The sequence below is a fragment of the Dermacentor silvarum genome, chromosome 8 (genome assembly GCF_013339745.2).
Source record: "Dermacentor silvarum isolate Dsil-2018 chromosome 8, BIME_Dsil_1.4, whole genome shotgun sequence".
In the NCBI taxonomy this organism is placed as follows: domain Eukaryota; kingdom Metazoa; phylum Arthropoda; class Arachnida; order Ixodida; family Ixodidae; genus Dermacentor; species Dermacentor silvarum.
In genome coordinates this window covers 154,786,654-154,805,305 of record NC_051161.1, presented here as the reverse complement: position 1 = coordinate 154,805,305, position 18,652 = coordinate 154,786,654, and the positions used below count along the sequence as shown (strand labels likewise).

The 18,652-nt window shown below is 49.8% G+C and overlaps 1 protein-coding gene across 1 annotated transcript in view; it reads right to left on the bottom strand.

Annotated features, from left to right (window-relative positions):
• LOC119461781 (chymotrypsinogen A-like) overlaps positions 1 to 18,652 on the bottom strand; it is a 53,727-nt gene that overhangs the window by 28,930 nt on the left and 6,145 nt on the right. The window contains exons 2-3 of the mRNA XM_037723157.2: positions 18,187 to 18,341; positions 2,204 to 2,321 (exon numbers count right to left, since the gene is read on the bottom strand). Coding sequence (XP_037579085.1) covers positions 2,204 to 2,321; positions 18,187 to 18,222 — 154 coding nt within the window. The 5' untranslated portion in view covers positions 18,223 to 18,341. The remainder of the gene's footprint in view (positions 1 to 2,203; positions 2,322 to 18,186; positions 18,342 to 18,652) is intronic.

Sequence of the window (18,652 nt, the reverse complement as noted above, 5' to 3'; positions counted from 1 at the left end):
TGCATAAAATAGCGCGCAAAACAATCTGGTAATAGTAGCGATCTTACTTGTTCGTGCTTGGCCTCTGTACCTTTCCCTTTATTGGCATAAGGAGTTGTCCGCAAGTATAGCTTTAGGTATAGTAGTGGTGTCTCCATCAAGCTCTTCACTTTCTGATCGTTTTAAGAAAGGTTTCAGCCCGTACATAGCATAAATGTTGACAAAAAGTACCGCGTCGTCATCAAAATGTGCCACGTCTCAGCGGTCATCCTGTTTTCAACCGAAAGACAGCTTCTAAAGATGGGGACCAGCAGCAAGACTTGGTGACCGCACCTGTTAGTGGGCAGCGACTCGCTGCCGCAGAACTCCCGTCAGTGGTAGTCCCGACAGCTGCACGCACTGGCGCGCTGTAGACGGAGCCGCTTAACCAGCGACAAAGTCCGGACACCACGCTCAGCATTCACGCTTCCATGGACCAACACCTGGTTTGACAGCCAGTAATAGTTGCCTGAAGCCATTCTTCAGTTCCCAGTATTCCATTTTCTCCATCAACTTTGGCAGCAGTATATTTAAGCGTTGTATTTTAATTTCCTAGTATGTAATAATGGCGTAAGTAGTACTGGCCTTTAGCCACTCGTCCTGCTGATATCTCCTTTGCTTTTCTAAATTAAAGTGATCCTCCTTTCACGTCACTCACTTGAAATTTTCATTTTACAGCGAAGCGGCACATGGCTAGCCGAGTCGTCCCTCTGCCGCCTGTACGCAGAAACTATCATCATCAGCAATGAGCGTCGTCGCCTTCTTCCACAGCTGCCTCGTTGGCGCCCCTCGGCGCAACCGCGCGAACGCGCTCGTGCCACTGCTCCCGCGTTCGTCGTCTCCTTCCACAGCTGGCTCCGTTGCCCCTCAACGTTCGAGCATAGAATTTCACTTCTGTCGTCGTGATGGAGAGGCCGCGTTTACGAGGGTATGAGCCATTTATTGTCTTACGTAACGGACAGATTTAATTTTCAGGCAATTTAATTTTGAACAATCGCAAGCGGCACTACTACAACGACGGACTGTGGGCATACCATCAGTGACGTCGTTTTCTCCGTCATAGTCGAACGTGTGTAACCTCATTAAGAAGCACGAAGACGTAACCAATAATTGAGAAAGACTTTAATGTACCGTCCGGATTAACCCAGTGATAAACGCCGTGGCCACACGGTTCAGTTTCGCTGGTTCACCGTCTGTACGGAGTGCTTGGGCGGTCAGTTTTCTTTTTCTAATTCCTTGCTTGATGAGGCTAGACAGCTGAGCCCTGCTCTTTGGAGATAGCTATTTGATCAGCTCTTGCAGCTGTCTTAGTGATGACATTTTCTTAAGATCTTTTCCCCAGTTAATTATGTTTTCACATAAATCTTTAGCGGTGTCACAGCCACCTACTTGAGCGGTAGTCGTGGCGAAAATTCCGCCACATCCTTCGACGTGAGGTCGTTTTGGCGAGAACATTTGGAGTGATACTGGCGGAGACATTTCTATTGCGGCTGCTTTGTGAGATGCCACTTCCGGTAGTCGTGTTTTCTATAGGGGAGCAGTTAACGATGCTGAAAAGAAAGTGCCAAATGATAGAAATGGACAGCATAATTACCGTACAGCATTCGACTGATTTTCGCAGCAGCTGATGTCCGTGGATATAAAGCTGGTCTATTCACTAGTATGGCGCGCCATGATTCACATTTCAGAGTCCTCGGGCAAACAATGGAATGTGACGGCAGCGCATAGATCGCTTGGGAACCCTGTTACAGAATAGCGTCTCTTCACAGGACGGGGATTCATCGTCCCAACAGCCGTCATTTTCGTGAAGCGCAAATAACAATAAGGACGGCCATGGTGATGTGGCATTGCTGAGTTTTCCATTTTAATATGAAAGCTACGTTTAATTTTAATATGAAATCTAGCAATTAAATCTCAACGCCTATAAAAGCCGCAAAAATGCAAAAGTGCAGAGTGAGTCAGAGCTCTGAGAAAACCACGAGAAACGCGGAAATCCGGTAGACATTTTATACCTTCACCAAGTTGGTACCACTTAAGACCGACATATATAAGAGGCCAACCTACAGAAAGACTTGTGAGGGCCAACATGGAGATAATGAATTAAATGGCATTATAAATATCAAAGCTCCCTGTACGCGACCACACTTTACACAATCATATCTCATAAAAAAGAACGGTATCTCACCTGCTCGTATCCTCAAGTCAGCAGGCTGGAAATGCTTTTGGGGATTCGCTTTAGGGTGCAAGCAGTGGGCCGCTGTCAAGAGCCATTTCTTGCCTATAATGGTAGCTCCACAGGCAACCTGGTATCGAAAAGCAACATCTCCCTTTATTACACGGGCGTGGCTCTTCAGGAAAGGCCGCACATGACGTACACAGACGTGCAATGCGCGACACATGTTTTGTACTGTGTCGGTACACTGTCGAACAAATCTGTATGTACAGCGTGTCCCAGCTATCACGCAGCACGATTTAAAAAAAGAGCAACGGCGTTACGCAAAGCAAACCTAGCCTGTATTGTTTTCGGCACAGTGTAGTAGCCGCCAGTAATTTTTTTCGCTACTGTGATTTAATTTGCTAATTGAAATAATTGTCTAACTCGAGAAGTACTGTCCTAATTGTCAAAGTGTCAACGAGAAAATTGTAGAGCAACATGAATAACTCCCGATACAGCTTTCTGTTGCTCAGTACGTGCTACACAAAAGTGTTTTTTCGAGCATGAAAGAAGCCCGCGAATACACGCAAGGTGCCTCGAGGGGCCAGTCGCGCGGCAATTGTGCGTGTATTCGCGGGCTCGTTTCGCACTCGGAAAAACACATTTATGTAGCACGTATTAAGCAATAGAAAGCTGTATTGGGGGGTTTTCTTGTTGCTCTACAACTTTCGCATTGACACTTTGACAATTAGGACACTACTTATCGAGTTAGATAATTGATTACAATTAGCTAATTAAATCTCAGTAACGAAAAAAATACTGGCGGCTACTCCACTGTACTGGAAACAATACGCACTAGGTTTGCTTCGCGTAACGACGTTCCTCTTTTTTTAAATCGTGCTGCGTGGTAGCTGGGACACCCTGTATACACAGAGTTTATTTTTACCTAATTGCATTATGTGCTTAATCGTACAACTTGCCTATTGTTGTCAACTTGAAACATGAAGAATAATAAATAGTTTCGTTCAAGAAGGTAGTAAAGGTTCATCGAATGAAATACGCATATTGGTGAACTTCTTGTTAAAACCTAACAAATTTTGTACAAGCACTTGCTGTTCAACAACCGAAGAACCTAAATGCTGGTAGCACTCAAAGCCTGCTGTTAAGAGCGACAGTGGCAATCATACGCGGCAGTAATTGCGGAAAATGTTCTCTGAATTTTAATAGCTTCGTCGGCTGCGTCGGGCTGTGAGGAAATTTTTCATTTTATTTTTAAGTACGTTACAGAGCCCTCCTGTAAGGGGGCAGTACAGTCAGTGCTTACAAGAAAAGATCAAAACGCATTAACACTTTAACAAAAGATATGCGGATCCCACGTACTGAGGGAATCGATGGAAGCGATGCGTTCTATGCTGTTTCCTTTGATTGACGGAGAGAGACGACGACGAAGTTCGTGCGTTCGGCTGGTGGCTCCTTTTGATGGTGAAGTTTTTTCTATTTTTTGTGTTTAATCGTACATCAGCAACACCCAGCGCTGTTTGTGCGGGCCTTCAAGACTGCTGCTTTGCTGGGAGGCCCTCCCTGCGAAGCCTGCTATGGAGGAGATGGTGGTGGACCCGTCTAGCGGCAGAGACAGGCCTCCCGTCGCAAGGAAGCGCCTCAGCTCCTCGGTGGAATCAGAAGCTGCCGATTCCGAATCTGACGCCAGGTCGGACGACTCGGATGCCTTTATACCTGCTAAGCATCGGCGTTCAAGACGGAAGTCTTCGACATCGTCATCAAGCGAAGCAACCATTATATACAGCAGCATCGTGACTACGACAGCAGCCTTCGTACCAGTCGACGTGATGGTAAGCCTGAATGCCATCTCCAAACAGAAATTGCATGATTTCTTCTTCAAACTGGCACCGGGTCTTATTCAAGAGGTTTGAGAGAACCCAAGGAAAAATATCATTGCCGTGGACACAACAGATGAGAAGACGGTGCAAACTCTACTTGGTCTGTCTCAACTCTGTGGTGTCAACACGCGGGCTTACATACCTCAGGGAGCGGATGTAACAGCTGGCGTCGTATCCGATGTTGACCTCGAACTTCAAGACGACGTGTTAAAAAGTATGATCGTTTGCACGCCACCATGCAAAATCATCAGCGTTCGACGGCTCGGCTCGTCAAAGTGTGTGAAGATTCTTTTCGACTGTGCAAAACTGCCTAGTCATATAAAGGCTGGACTAGTGCGATACCCAGTTCGTCCTTTCGTACCAAGACCCTTACAGTGCCGCACATGTTTAAAGCTTGGTCATGTGCAGGGTTTCTGCACAAGTGCTGTGGTGTGTGCCAAATGTGGTCAAAATCACGACGCAAATTCTTGCGACAGTCCGACATCTCGGTGCCCGAAGTGTAAGGGTGAACACTTGGCAACAGACAAAGAATGTCCCACACTGAAGAAAAAACTAAAGTTCCTTAAAGAGAAAGCTAAGAAGAAGGCATCAGGAGAGAAACCGAGTAGCCGCAGTGCCCGTCCAGCGGCTACAAATGGCAAAACTGAAGATATACCCGCACGTACGAAGAATAGCAAGGACAACGCGCGTCGGCAGGACAGTGGGAAGCAGAATTTCTGTCTCTCTGCGATATCGTGGCCGGCGCTTCCATCGAAAGCGTCCGAACCAGTATCTGCCAAGATCACGCCTCCGAAAGCTTCGGAACCAGCTCCATCCAAGGCGTCCCCGTCTGCAATAGTAAACTCTGTAAATAGGGTGCCTACAGCGGTCTCGGTCAACGATGACGAAGAACTTATCAACCTGCTTAAGATGCTTGTCAACGTTGTTAGGTCTCTGATTGCCGGTCGTCAGACACCAGCAGCATTAGCCGCAGATCAACTACTAGAGGCTCTTGTTCCAGTGCTTGACGGCCTTCACTAGAAACATGAATGCTCGTGGAAAGCCCCGTCCCTCTGTGCTGCAATGGAATGTCAGGTCCTTACGGCCGCGGCATGCGGACCTAGTCCTTCGGCTTCTCGCAATGAACACCCCGCCAGATGTTATCGCACTTCAAGAAACCAATGTAAGAAAAGATGATTTCAGACTTCCTGGTTACGTAGGCATCCACAGCAACGCTCGATGCACAGTGCCGGCATGCGGATCCTTCCAGTGTACGGACGCCACGCATCCGCGAAATCCTTCAAAAGCATCGCTATACATCCGAGCTGACCTACATTTTGCAGTTATTGACACAAGTGACATCTGCGACGCCGATTTTGAATGCACAGCCGTTACTGTGAGTATCAGAGATACGACGACGACTGTGGCAAGTATATATTACCGACCGACACGATCTTCAGACACCACCTTATTGGAGTTCTTAGTCTCTCGGTGTAGCCCATCATTTGTGCTGTGCGGGGACTTCAATGCTCACCATCCTCGCTGGTGTTCTCGTCAACAAGACCAGCGTGGGATAGAGATCAACGAGCTTATTGTTAGGCATGATCTACAAACACTCAATGACGGCTCACCTACATTTGTCGGCAGAGGGAAGGGACAGTCCACCATCGACCTTGCGATATCAACAAGAGATGTGTGTCTCGCCTGGTCATGTGAATCTGACCCATGGGGCTCAGATCATCTACCAATTTGGTTGATTCCAGAACATACTCCTAGCCGCCAGACTGCCGCCTACACAGTGACGAACTGGAACAAGTTCCGTCAGCTGATTTCAGAGGCCCCATCGCACGACAAGTTGTTTAAACTGGTGAGCGAGTGTCTTCAACAAGCTACCGTAAGACGACGGCGGGGCATAGATAAACCGAACCCTGATCTTAAGCTCTTGAGGCTACGCGCCTGTCGACGCCGCGCTTACAGGAGAGCGCAGCGCTCTAAAAGAAGCTCCGATTGGACGGTTTATAACCGCCTAGACGCAGCCATACGGCGGCACACAAAACAACTTCGTCGAAAGAGCTGGGCAGCACTGTGTAGTTCATTGCATACGGCAAATGGTTTTGGAAGTGTTTGGCGAATACTGAAGGCTCTTCGCACTCCTGAGATCTGCAAGAATCCAACTGCTGCTTTGTGCATAACGACTGGCCGGACTCCGAAAATTCTTGCGGAAGCATTTGCCGACCTTTTCGTACCTCCTATGCCAAGTGACAACGCAAACAATGACGTTAATCCTCTGACAAGTCAGAACAACACAACGTTCTGCTATGGTCCAGCCTGCCAGATGGATGAAACAGACTTTACTCTCGAAGAGCTGCTTCACGCCCTCAGCCTCTCCAAACGTCGCACTGCCCCTGGTGAAGACGGTGTTACGTACCAGGCATTACGAAACATCGATGAGGCCTTTCATCAAAATGTCTTGGACGCATATAACGAAGTATGGCGAACGTCTCTGATCCCCAATGATTGGAAATCATCTCTGGTGATACCAGTCTTAAAGCCCGGCCGCCCTGCAAAACACCTAAAGTCTTACCGGCCAATATCGCTAACTTCTAATGTTATGAAGCTGATGGAACGAATGGTACTGTTTCGTCTAGACGGCAGGCTACAAAAGCTTAATTTCTTTCCTGATGTCATGAGCGGCTTTCATCGTCACCGTTCAGCCCTCGATAGCATAGCAGACCTCGTTTCATCTCTAGAGCTTGCTCGAGAGAACAAGCACTCTGCATACATGCTCTTCCTGAATATACAGCAAGGGTTCGATTCGGTTCCCCATAAGGCGATTTTGTCGCCCTTAGGAATGCGGGAATTTCGGGTCGACTGCTTCATTTCGTGCACAACTTTCTATCTGAGCGCCACATGAAAGTGCGTGTTGGAGGAGCAACAAGTGATTCTCGCCCCGTTAAGTGCGGTGTACCACAAGGCAGCGTCTTGTCGCCGCTTCTCTTCAACAGTGTACTTGCTGGAATTCCAAGCCGATTGCCTCAGGAAGCAGACTTTCCAATATGTATAGCAATCTATGCTGATGACATTGCACTGTGGATCAGCGGTCCTTCGTACCACGGTCCACGTCTTCGTGGAATCTTGCAGAGAGCTCTGAATGCGACTTCAGAGTACTTGGAGGAAGTTGGTCTGCAGATCTCACCAGCTAAGTCAGCCGCGATTGCGTATCATCCAAGGCAACGGGCTCGTACTGTACCTCGGAGCAGGCTGTACCTCGGAGAGACACCGGTACAATGGGTACAACACCACCGCTACCTGGGCGTAATTATCGATGATCGCCTCTCTTGGCGCCCTGCCATTACGTCTGTGCGGTGAAAATCCCGGTCGCTGCTCAAGTATGTGGCCGCCTTGACTGCTAGAGGCGCTGGCTGCGACCAGACGACAGCACTTCAGGTATACCAATCGTCTGTCCTCTCTGGCGTGATGTATGCCTTGCCAGTCTTGAACGTGCCGCCAAATGTGATGTCTGAGTTGGAACGGGACCATCGTGTTGCCCTCCGAGTCATGCTTGGCTTACCTCGTGAGGCGCAATCTGTTCCACTACTCACGGAAGCGCACCAGTTGCCCCTGAGCTTGCAAGCAGACCAGAGAGCGCTACACCATATCGAGCGTTTGCACCGAGCATCAGACGGCCAAGCACTGATTAATCGGCTGCTTCAGCGCCCATTCTCTCGGATGGGGAAAATGGCGGCATTGTTTGTGGACATTACTCACAGTTCAGGAGACACTTCTTTCACAACTCCGAAGAAGCGCAACAAATGCTCCTTCCCCATTTATCTGACAATTCCTGAAATACACAAAAAATCTAGTCAGCCTGTTCCGGCACTATTTCAATTGGCCCAGTCCCACTTATTTGAAAAATTTGAAGGTTATATTGAGGTATTCACGGACGCATCTGTACACAGCGACGCGCAAGGCGCTTCTGGAGCTTTCTTCTGCCCTTGGACTGGCATCAGACGGGTATTTAGAATACTACATCCAACCTCATCAACAACTGCAGAACTAGCAGCGATTGATGTTGCTCTGAAATACGTACACGAAGAATTAAACGCCTTGAAGGTCGTCATTCTTACAGACTCCCGTGCTGCCCTCAGCAGACTTAGACAAGATGCCGATAGCCCATTGTTGTGCAGTATCCAAGAAACTTCCGGCAAAATTACTTCCTGTGGAGTGTCCCTCATTGCCCAGTGGGTACCCTCGCACGTGGGCATCGCTGGAAATGAAGAGGCTGATCGCCTCGCTTCAAGCTGTGCCCACCATGAATGTGACTGCCCTGACATTTCGTGCACATTTCAAAATGCCCGTCTCCTGATACGCCGACACCTCCTAAAGCAGCACCCAGACCGGCGTGTTGCAGACGGATCGTTCCCTCCACGCGTTCGTGGTCGAGGCCTGCCCCGTCGTGCTAGAGCACTGCTATACAAGTTAAGGGTTGGGTGTGTGTTGGTGCGCGAACGCCTATACCGACAAGGACGTGTGGACAGCCCGTCGTGTACGTTTTGTGGCTCCTGTGAGACACTTGAACATCTAGTTTTAGAGTGTCCCGCATTCGTTGCGCCGCGCACTTTACTAATTAAGGAGTACAGACTTATGGGGCTGCCATGTGCGACCCTTGACGATTGCCTTTTTCCAAGGGGGAGCGCTGCAAGACGTGACCAGGCCCATCGAGCCCTGCTAAGTTTTCTGAAGGACACTGACTTGGCCTCCCGTTTATAGACGTTATATCTATTTTTGTTATGTTTTTGTTTTGTTCTGTCTGTGTCTCCGTCATTTCTTTATTTCCTCTTTTCTTTTCTCATATTTTCATTTCCTCTATTCCCTCCTCCTGTAGGAGTAGGCAGGCGTTGTGCCCCTCTCGGTGGCAGTTGTCAGCTTGCTCCCTCCTTAATCCCTTTGTGTCCTTGTGTGTATATGTGTACAAATCAAATAATAATAATAATTGATTGACGATAATTAGCGGTTGTGCTGACGGCGAATGTGTCCTTTCTTCAGTGTTTAGTCCAATAAGAGAGTGCTGAGATGATGTTAAACCTACCTTGCGTGCACCGCTGCTGTTTGTCTGCGTAGTTCACAGAACACACAGGTAGATGTATTTCCTTGAGGCGTTGTGCGCCATTGTTCATAATTTCTGCGAGGGTTGAGCATTATCATTGCCTCACATGACACATCGCATCGTCGCAGAAATGTTGAACTTTAATTGAATTATGGGGCTGTACGTGCCAAAATCACGATCGAAGCCATTGTGGCGAACTGGGGGTTTGATTTGTGACACCCTAATGTTCTTTAACGTGCACCTAAATCTAAGTGAGCTAGCATTTCTTTATTTCGCTCCTGTAGAAATTCGGATGCCACAGTCGGAATTGAACCCGCGACTTTGAGCAGTGCCATAGCCGTCAAGCTACGTGAAGAAGTGTTGATTTGACATCACGCATCCCGTATGCTGTCATCGCGCATGCAGGAAGGCCGCCGTAACAGTGAGGCGGACGGGACTCTTTTTATGTCATTTGTTCCGTTGCCGGGTGCTCTGACGCAGCCGTTTAGTCTGCACGCGTCCAGTGGCATTTCTGCGATCGTGTTGCTTGGTTGTGGTGTGCGCCCACGCCGGAAGCGGGTGTGCGTGGGCGTCTCGTTGGAAGCCGCCGCGGGGAAGACCGACGAAATGGCGTGCAGGACGCTTATTGTGTGGTTTGTTCCTTTATCGGGCACTTTCTGACGCGACCGCATCCGCCTTGTGTGCACACGTTAAGCGGCTCTCCGGAGTGTGCCCGTGCCGGAGGCAAGTGTGCGTGCGTTTTTCGTTGGAAGCCACAGGTGAACCCTCATCCAGCGGTGGCTACACGGGCAATTTGTCTCTACTCGCCGTGGCCCAGGACAAGTCCAGTTTGTCGGGTTCGATGAATCCAGCCTTCCCAAAATGGGCAAATCGGTTGGTGCCCTGCAGTCGTCACAAGTGCCACTATGCTGCAGCCGAAACTCTTGGATGTCCAGCCGATCCTGACGGCGGTGATCCTCATGGCAAGCCTCACGTTTCTTTTTCTTGTTTTTTTGCGGGTTGGGGGGGGCGGGGAGGATCGCGATTTTGGGATCCATATGCTAATTGGTAGCTGCGGTGTCACGTAGTAGCGACTGCTTGTTTTTGTATTGTAATTTGGATGGTGCCGGAGCCGCAAGCTTGCATTGGTAGGGGGCATTTAAGGGTGGAGGCATGTGGGGTTTCGGGCGCACGCAGTGATTGTGCGACGCCGTTCCATTGCGTTGCGTTTCCTAGGGCTGCATGTTCCTCGCCTCTTTGCCTGGGCGGGGTGGCAGCGGGTCATAAAACACTCTCACTCACCTGACATCCCGCCCACAGCAAAGTCAGCGGGCTTCCACCATTGGCCGACGTTTTGGCGGGATTTGGGTCCTGCTTGCGTGCGCTCCGGGTATGCGGCCGCAAGAAGGGACCGAAGTAGACCACATTTCGGCGTCGGAAGGTACGTACGTACTTCTCTCTGCAGGCGGTGGCCCCCTTTGTCCGCCGCCGGCCGATGGTTACTCGGCTCGTCGGAGTCCCGGCCTAGGCGGGCGCGCGCACTCTTCTGTCGTCTCGTTGTCCTGAGGCAGCGCCTTCCGATCGTGCCCCCGTCTGTTTCCCTGTTTGTCTTTCTATTTTACCGCAAAAGCGTTAAGGGCCCAGTGCCGCGAAACATCCGACGTCGGCGTCGGTGTCGGCGTTATCATCGGCGTCTGGCGCAAATAATCATGCCGAACTACATCATCCCGAACCACTCCGACCAGGCGGGCCCTTCGCGTGGTGCAAGGCTCTAGTGCAACAAAATTGCATTTCTCAAAGTAAAATCCGTCAGAAAAATCGTAAAGTACGACTTAACCACAACCTACAGAAGTTATAGCGTCAGATGACAATTTGAATATACAAGAAAAAAAGCCTGATAAGCAGCCAGGATTCTTTGAATGATATCGCGTTCCACTCTTAAAGGCGAAGCTTAAGCGTCCTCCAATTCTGATGGTGTTTCGCTGTACTTTGGTTCTAGCCAACATTGTGGGGAATCTTGAAAACTGAGCCTATCATAGTTTTGATCGGGCCCCATGTCGCAGAAAATACGGTGTCGACGTCAACGGCGTCCAATAAGGCTATCGCATTCCAGTCTTAAAGGCGAAGCTTTAGTGTACTCCAAGTTTTTCTGTGCTGTGGGGTGCGCGATGGCAGGCGCTGGCCAAAAGATCGGCGCACGCTCTATAGGCTGTATTTTTCGTTCACTCGGTGTGCCATTAGCGGCCACCTGCAGACATTTGGACATGTTATATGTGTAGCAATTAGGTTTAGATTCTGTCGCGCTGTTCAAACTTATGATGTATCGGATCCAGGCTTAACAAATGTTGTTTGTTCTTTCCTGAGGGCTGGGTCTCACCTTCCATTAGCTGGGGCCGGCGGCGCGAGTGCACGGCGTGGACGCGGTTCCTTGTATGCACGGCGGCTTGGAGTGTTTGAATCCGCGGTAGTCGTCCGGCACACCCGATGTCTAAGCGTGCGCGCCATGAGCGTAGCCGGAGGCCACATGCTCTGACCTATTCTTGACATCTTCTGACGAGCCAACGCATCCATCAATTCCGACGCAAATTCTGCCACCGTCAAATATGGGTATCGAAGCCCTCTATTTGAAGCTTCTAATATACAGCCTCCGTATACAGGCTCCCAGTATGCAAAGTTTCCGTTTCCAGCAGGGGCGTAGCCAGGGGGGGGGGGGTTGGGGGGGTTCAAACCCCCCCCGAAATATTTTCCGCAACCCCCCCCCCCCCCCCCGCCCTGCTTACCAACCCTTTGTTCACGTCGCTTCGCGCTGATATAATTCAAGGAACCGGTGCTACTATATCACAATTTCATTCCTGGGCGCTTCCGTTTGGGTTGGTAATTTACAGCGAATCATTTCTGCATATAGAAAAAAACTGTCACGGTGTTTGTCAAGGCTTTGACGCTCTCTGAGGTTTTGGGCGAGAATGTGGCGGCCGCATTCTGAAGCAACAAATGCGGCAGCCGCATTTTAGATGAACGCGAAAATGCTCGAGGCCCGTTTACTTAAATTTAGGTGCACGTTAAAAACCCCAGGTGGTCGAAATTTCCGTATACATTTCCGCCGCTTCCCTTCAGGTGCCGGTTAGGCCGCGCTCGCTCAGGATCTTAGGCTACGTTCACGCTTGGTCTCGGAGCTGTCGGAAGCGGCAAAATCTTGCAAAAATCCACCCGCTATAGGCGGCCAAACAGGCAGAAAAACAAGCGGCGAGCCAAATCGGTCTCGGACCGATTTTTTCGCTATGGCGAAGCGGAAACGCGGCGGAAAGTCGTTCTGCTCGACCGGAAGCTACACCAGCATGTAAACAACCGGTCGTAAAATTCAACATGGCACCAAAAGTGTAGGCTGCAATGCTGATCGACGCGATCAAGAACCACCCCTTGCTCTACGACAGAGTGGTACTAAAACGTACTGTCAGCAATACTCGCGATAGCATGTCGCGCGACCGGAGGTGCGGCAACGAAGCCTTGGCGTGACCCAACTTCTCACGCTTTTGCAAAGCCAGGCGAACCCACCACCATCGTTTCCAAGGTGTCCGCGTCTTCCGTTTATTCATTGTCCATTTCTAGAAAACAAGTAGGTAGAAGTATAAGAGCCATTTCTTCTTCCACTTCCATGGCAGACAATAGTTGGGCAGATTCCTCGTTGGCGCTCCATAATTCGTGCACGTGCACGGTATGTTGCAGAAGTCGCGGAGTGCTTTTCTCGTCGCGACGATAGATTAGGAGCGTAGGTCTCACGTAGGACGCGCAGGCTTTGGCGAGCCCCAACACAAGGGCCAGCCCGGGTTTTAGCTTTGGTGTTCCCATTGCCGCTTTGGTGCCCTGGAGGCGCCGACAATAATACGAAATGATGAAATGTTATTACAACTTGTAAATAAAAGCTATTAAAGAAATATAATCACGCCTAGGCACCAGCTGTGACTCAGCGCTACCGCGCCCGTGTTAGGAGAATCACGGAACGCCACCGAGGAATTTACCGAAGGTCGCAAATGACACGCGAAGTTGCACAAAATGATCACTTTTGATGACGAGTGGGTCAATGAATGAACATACCGCTCGAAATAATGCGATAATGAGCGCCACCACGCCGAAAATGATCACTTTTGATGACGGGTGGGTCAATGAATGAACATACCGCTCGAAATAATGCGATAATGAGCGCCACCACGCCGACAAACGTACGCAGACTAGATGGATGTGGACGAAAGTGGCAGCGGCGGTAGCAAAATAAATGTGAACAACTTGGACATGCGCGGAAAAGATTTTCCTTTCCGCCCGCTTGCCGCTTTCCAAGTGTGAACGTAGCCAGTCTGCGCGCGAAACGTCTGTTGTATGCGATTGCGCCCCTACGGAAGGCTGGTTCTTACTGTTGTGTTGTTGAATCCCAAACCAGCAATTGCGCAAGGCTGGTAGTTGCTGTTGTGTTGTGGAATCCCAAACGAGCAATGCACACACGAAGGGGTTGATGCCAGCAGTGAAATTCCATCGACTCGCAACAGAATGAACGAAACAGACAGTCGACAAGCATGGATTACTGCTGTGCGCAGTACAGCGTAAGTAAACTCTTGTTGCAGGCGCTGACAGTTCTCGTCGGAGTTCACGCGTCCTGAGAAATTGATGATGTGCACTATGCACTGAACAAGACCGGAGTTCATTCCTGCATCACTAGTAGAGCACTGCACGGGCCGATTTTTTCAGCCCGGGCGCGGCCGGGGCCCGTTTTTACGTTGGGCGGCCCGCCCGAGCCCGATCAAAACTTTTATGGCGAGACCCGGGCCCGGCCCGGGCCCGGAAATAATCTACGTTACCCGCCCGGCCCGGCCCGCCACCCCTTTACCTTAGGCCCGATCCCGGCCTGAGCCCGACTCGAAACCGGCCCGAACCCGGCCCGAGACCGAAAAATAATGTTTTTCAGAGTTGAGACGCCCGAGAATAACTCGCTGCACGTTACATGCACACCACCGGAAAGCCCGAGCCCGGCCCGGAACCGCCTCAAAAAACCCGAGCCCGGCCCGGGCCCGAGTCAAAAAGCACACGCCGTGCCCGAGCCCGGCCCGAGCCCGTGAAAAAACTGTTCTACCCGGCGTGGGCCGGGCCGGGCCCGGGCTTTCGGGTAAGCTCTAGCTCGTGCAGTGCTCTAATCACTAGTACACCAATCAGTCGAGATCCTGTGAGGTACAAGGCCGCTTCCTGTTTGCACCGGCGTAAGTGAAGCAGAAATGAGTTGCACGCACTACTTCAAATGCGTACACATGCCATATCTATGCTGTGCGGTGAAATATTCTGTACAATTCTGAATCTGTTGACGTAAAGGCAAATGACGGCTGCACACTCGCACACAGCGGAAGACACAGCGGCCCATGCACTTGCCGAAGGAAATGCAACCCTCTCGTATGAGGGAGCAGGGTGACGAAAGCTTCGAAAAAAAAAGCCTTCCCCGTTTTTGCGCGTACTTAAGTTTTCTAGCGCAAAGACGCAGCGAACAAGTTCTTGCTATGGGAGTATGTATAGCCTGGTCACGCATGCATTTTCACGTGTATACCCGACCTTGACTTGTGAAACGCACTTCGCCCCTACGAGGACGACGCCACCTACGCTTAACGAAGATTAACAATTAAGGATGGCTTCTCCGATCGGGCGGGTTGTCTCAATGATGCGTTTTCGAAGACTGGTCCATTCAGTGGCGCGATGAGAGACCGTTGCTCCAAACGCCCACTGTACCTGTCGTGCTTACTGTATTTTACTGAGCTTGCTTTACTTTTTACTTAATTTCTTCACAAGCACACGCGAGGGGGGGGGTCCCATGTCTTTGATATACATGTATAGAGTCTGCTTAAACTACCGATATGTATTATCGATCACGCCACGTAGAGGAAAGCAGACGCTTGCCGCCCCCCCCCCCCCCTACGGTCGGGCCGGTGAACCCCCCCCCCCCCCGAAAAAAATTTCTGGCTACGCCCCTGGTTTCCAGCACATCTCCGTCTCCTTGTTTGTCTGCTCGTGTCCGGAGTTTTCTTCCGATATGTTGATATTTGTGACACATTAGGATCTTTGCAGTACTCCCTCAGCTCCTCACCGACCCCGTCGAAGAAGGACGTCACCTTGGGCTGGGAAAGCAATCAAGCTTACGCACTTGCTTTGCCTAATGTGCCTTGAAAATCCAGCCATTTTTTATATTTTCCACCCATCTGCCTACACAGAAGTTTCCACTCATGCAAGTGGTAATGACTCGAGCTGTCTTGACCAAACATCAGGAGGACGTAAATGGTGTCGTAGCTTAGCTAACAGCCTTCTATCAACCTAAGCACAAGATCATGCTGTACCTAAACGCGATTTCCGTGTCCTCGTACCGGCCATCACCTAGTTCCATCATGACGTGCTGAGCAAGTATTATCCCGTTGTTCCAGATGATTTTCCACTATGCTGGTGTTCCACGTTTAAAGACAAAACGCGCACCCTTGGGCGCTAGGGCTTACCCCACAAAAAAAGGCAGTTAGATTTTATTGATAGGAAAGACAGGTCGACCGGAGCTAGCGTGCTCTAGTCCGCTACTTTGCACCGGGGAAGAGGGAACGGGACTGAAATTACTGGGATGGGTGATGATGATAAGAGGAGTGGCGAGCACTTATGTACATTAGACTCGGTGGCCCCACTAGAGCCACTCGTCTAGCTTCGTGTCCTGCAGAAACTTAAACAGCGCTTTAGTTGCCCGCATTGAAGTTGCAGTGTCAGGCCATGGGTCGAGGATAGCGTCCTGCGACAGTGCTGGCCTGCCAATGCTGGCTAGGGAACTACAAAGTACACATTCTACGTGGGGCAGAGTTTCAAGCAGCCCTGCATGAGAATGTCGACTGACTCTCCAGCCAAGAGTACGTTTTTCGGATTACCGTCTCTCTCCACGTCGCGGTCGAACATCATCACGACCTATGGCCCTGCCTCTCATGGAGAGGCTCACTGCAGAGAATGAAACACGCGCTTCCATTTTCCAGTTTACAGCACGACAATAAATCTTATTATAATGTCGCAATACCCAGCCTGACGGCGCTAAACTGCCTCTCATTGTGTTCAATATCATATACTCTGTACTTTTCTCCAGCAGTTGCAGTATACCCAAACCGCTGTTCATCTGGCTGCCTCCAGCCCTCAGGATCACATGCGCATGCGCATGTTTCAGTTTCAGTTTATTTCTTTCTTATACACAAATAAATAAATTTGTGCTTATTCTTGCATGAACTTTATCGCTCTTTTCGTCTCGCCTTCGCAGATGCCAGCTCTACGAACACCGTAGCAGCCTCCGTTGCTCCCCGCTGACCGCGTCTGTCTGGTTGACATCCCGAGTGAGCAACTTGTTCACGTCAATCTGGGCCATTTTCCCAGTCACACTTGGGCAACTAGCAGTGCAACTATTACCGCCAGCTTTCTTCTCCATGAAGTGATTCTCCACAATGGCGCTCCTCGTAAGGTACTCAATGATAACAGCTACTAATCTGTCTCCAGAATGTGTATAACTACTTCCGCTCTCGCAACAGTTTTCAGTAATCCACCACGGCTCAAATTTCAAATGCAAACAGTCATACTAAGCGCCCCAAACTCACAGTCACAAATATGAATCTCATATGTATTGAATAACATTCGCAAGTGGCCTTCATATACATTAGGTTACGGTAATGAAAACACCTCTTGTTTCTTATTTTTTACCCTGTCGGGAACTGTTTGGTGATTATGTTATTTAGATTCGGCAAGGTCTAACGATTCAAAAACGATTCAACTAGCTTGCATTGACAGTGCCATTAATCGAGTGTTTCAATACTCAACTGGGCCAAATTTATGTTCTGCTGAAGAAAGGATCAGAGGATTCACAATTCACAGAGGCAGCACAATACAAAACATCTCTTCATTTCATTTTTTCTCAGCAGCTCTTTCCTCATCCAGGATCGCATTTTTCTTTCAGTCTGCAAGCCACATACGAAAAATTTTTTTGACAAGCTCTGTTATGTTCTGCGGCCTAACAAAAACCTCATGCTGTTCCAAAGTCGCAAAGGGATTTCGGTGGCCTAGAGCATTAAGGAAATTATTGGCATAAGCTAGAATTGAACTGTGGATTCACTTGATTTGGCTAAGCGTGCGAGCTGCTGCATCATGTATCGCCATCGGTTTTCTTTGACACACGGTAGTAATGAAAACACTAAGGTCACAAAGTCCACGATGGTGGGTCGCATAATATTCAGGCAGATGTTAGGAACACAGGTGCTTGGTATCAGGATCCATCGTAGTAAATAATTGCTCTTACTGGGCTAAGTGAAATAACATCACACAAGTAGATCTGTGCAAAAAATTACCTCCCGATAATCAGCAATTATCGACTTTGCTGTGCATCACTACCTATTACGTATTAATTACCTATGCACCAATAATGGCGGATAGGTAGAGATGAATCAAATTGAACTTTAACATTTTGCTTCATAAGTACTCGAACACCATAATTCCTTTACGAATACCAAGACATCTGTATTAGAGCACTGCACGGGCAGATTTTTGCGGCCCGGGCCCGGCCCGGGCCCGTTTTTACATTGGGCGGCCCGCCCGAGCCCGATCAAAACTTTTATGGCGAGACCCGGGCCCGGCCCGGGTCCGAAAATTATCTACGTTACCCGCCCGGCCCAGCCCGCCACCCCTTTACCTTAAGCCCGATCCCGGCCCGAGCCCGGCTCGAAACCGGCCCGAACCCGGCCCGAGACCGAAAAATACATGTTTTTCAGAGTTGAGAAGCCCGAGAATACTTCGCAGAAAGCCCGAGCCCGGCCCGCGCCCGCGTCAAAAAACCCGAGCCCGGCCCGGGCCCGGGTCAAAAAGCACACGCCGTGCCCGAGCCCGGCCCGAGCCCGTGAAAAAACTGCTCTACCCGGCCCGGGCTTTCGGGTAAGCCCGAGCCCGTGCAGTGCTCTAATCTGTATTAACCTGACAACTTGATGTCCATAAGATATGCATCCCGATCACTCCTATGTACATACCTTGTCAGTCTGGTCTTTCAGTCTTAACTCGACCATCCAAGGCCAAGTTGTCACTACTTTATCCCCGTGAAGGATTCGTCCCTTGGCCGCTGAGTCGTCATAATAAAAACCGCTTGTGATGTTATGGCTGTAGCTAATTCCGCATTCGCCATAGTCTGTGGGGAACAGCGCATCAAAATATTATCCAAGGAACAGCTGCAAAAATCAGCATAACAAAACCGTGATGAGACCCACATAACCCGTCATCCCTCCTTAGCATCCTTATCAGCTCAGATTGCTTGGGTTGCGCGACCTGAATTGCTTAAGCCCTAATAGGTCGGTGGTATTTCGGTGGGTGAAGGAACGCCCCAAGGGAAGCCTCATTCTACGAACACCGAAAGACATCGGGGATGTGGCGTGTTTGGCATTACATTTTCGCAGAATCGGTATTTTCCTGGTGTCTACAATGCTCGAAGTCGGCTCTACA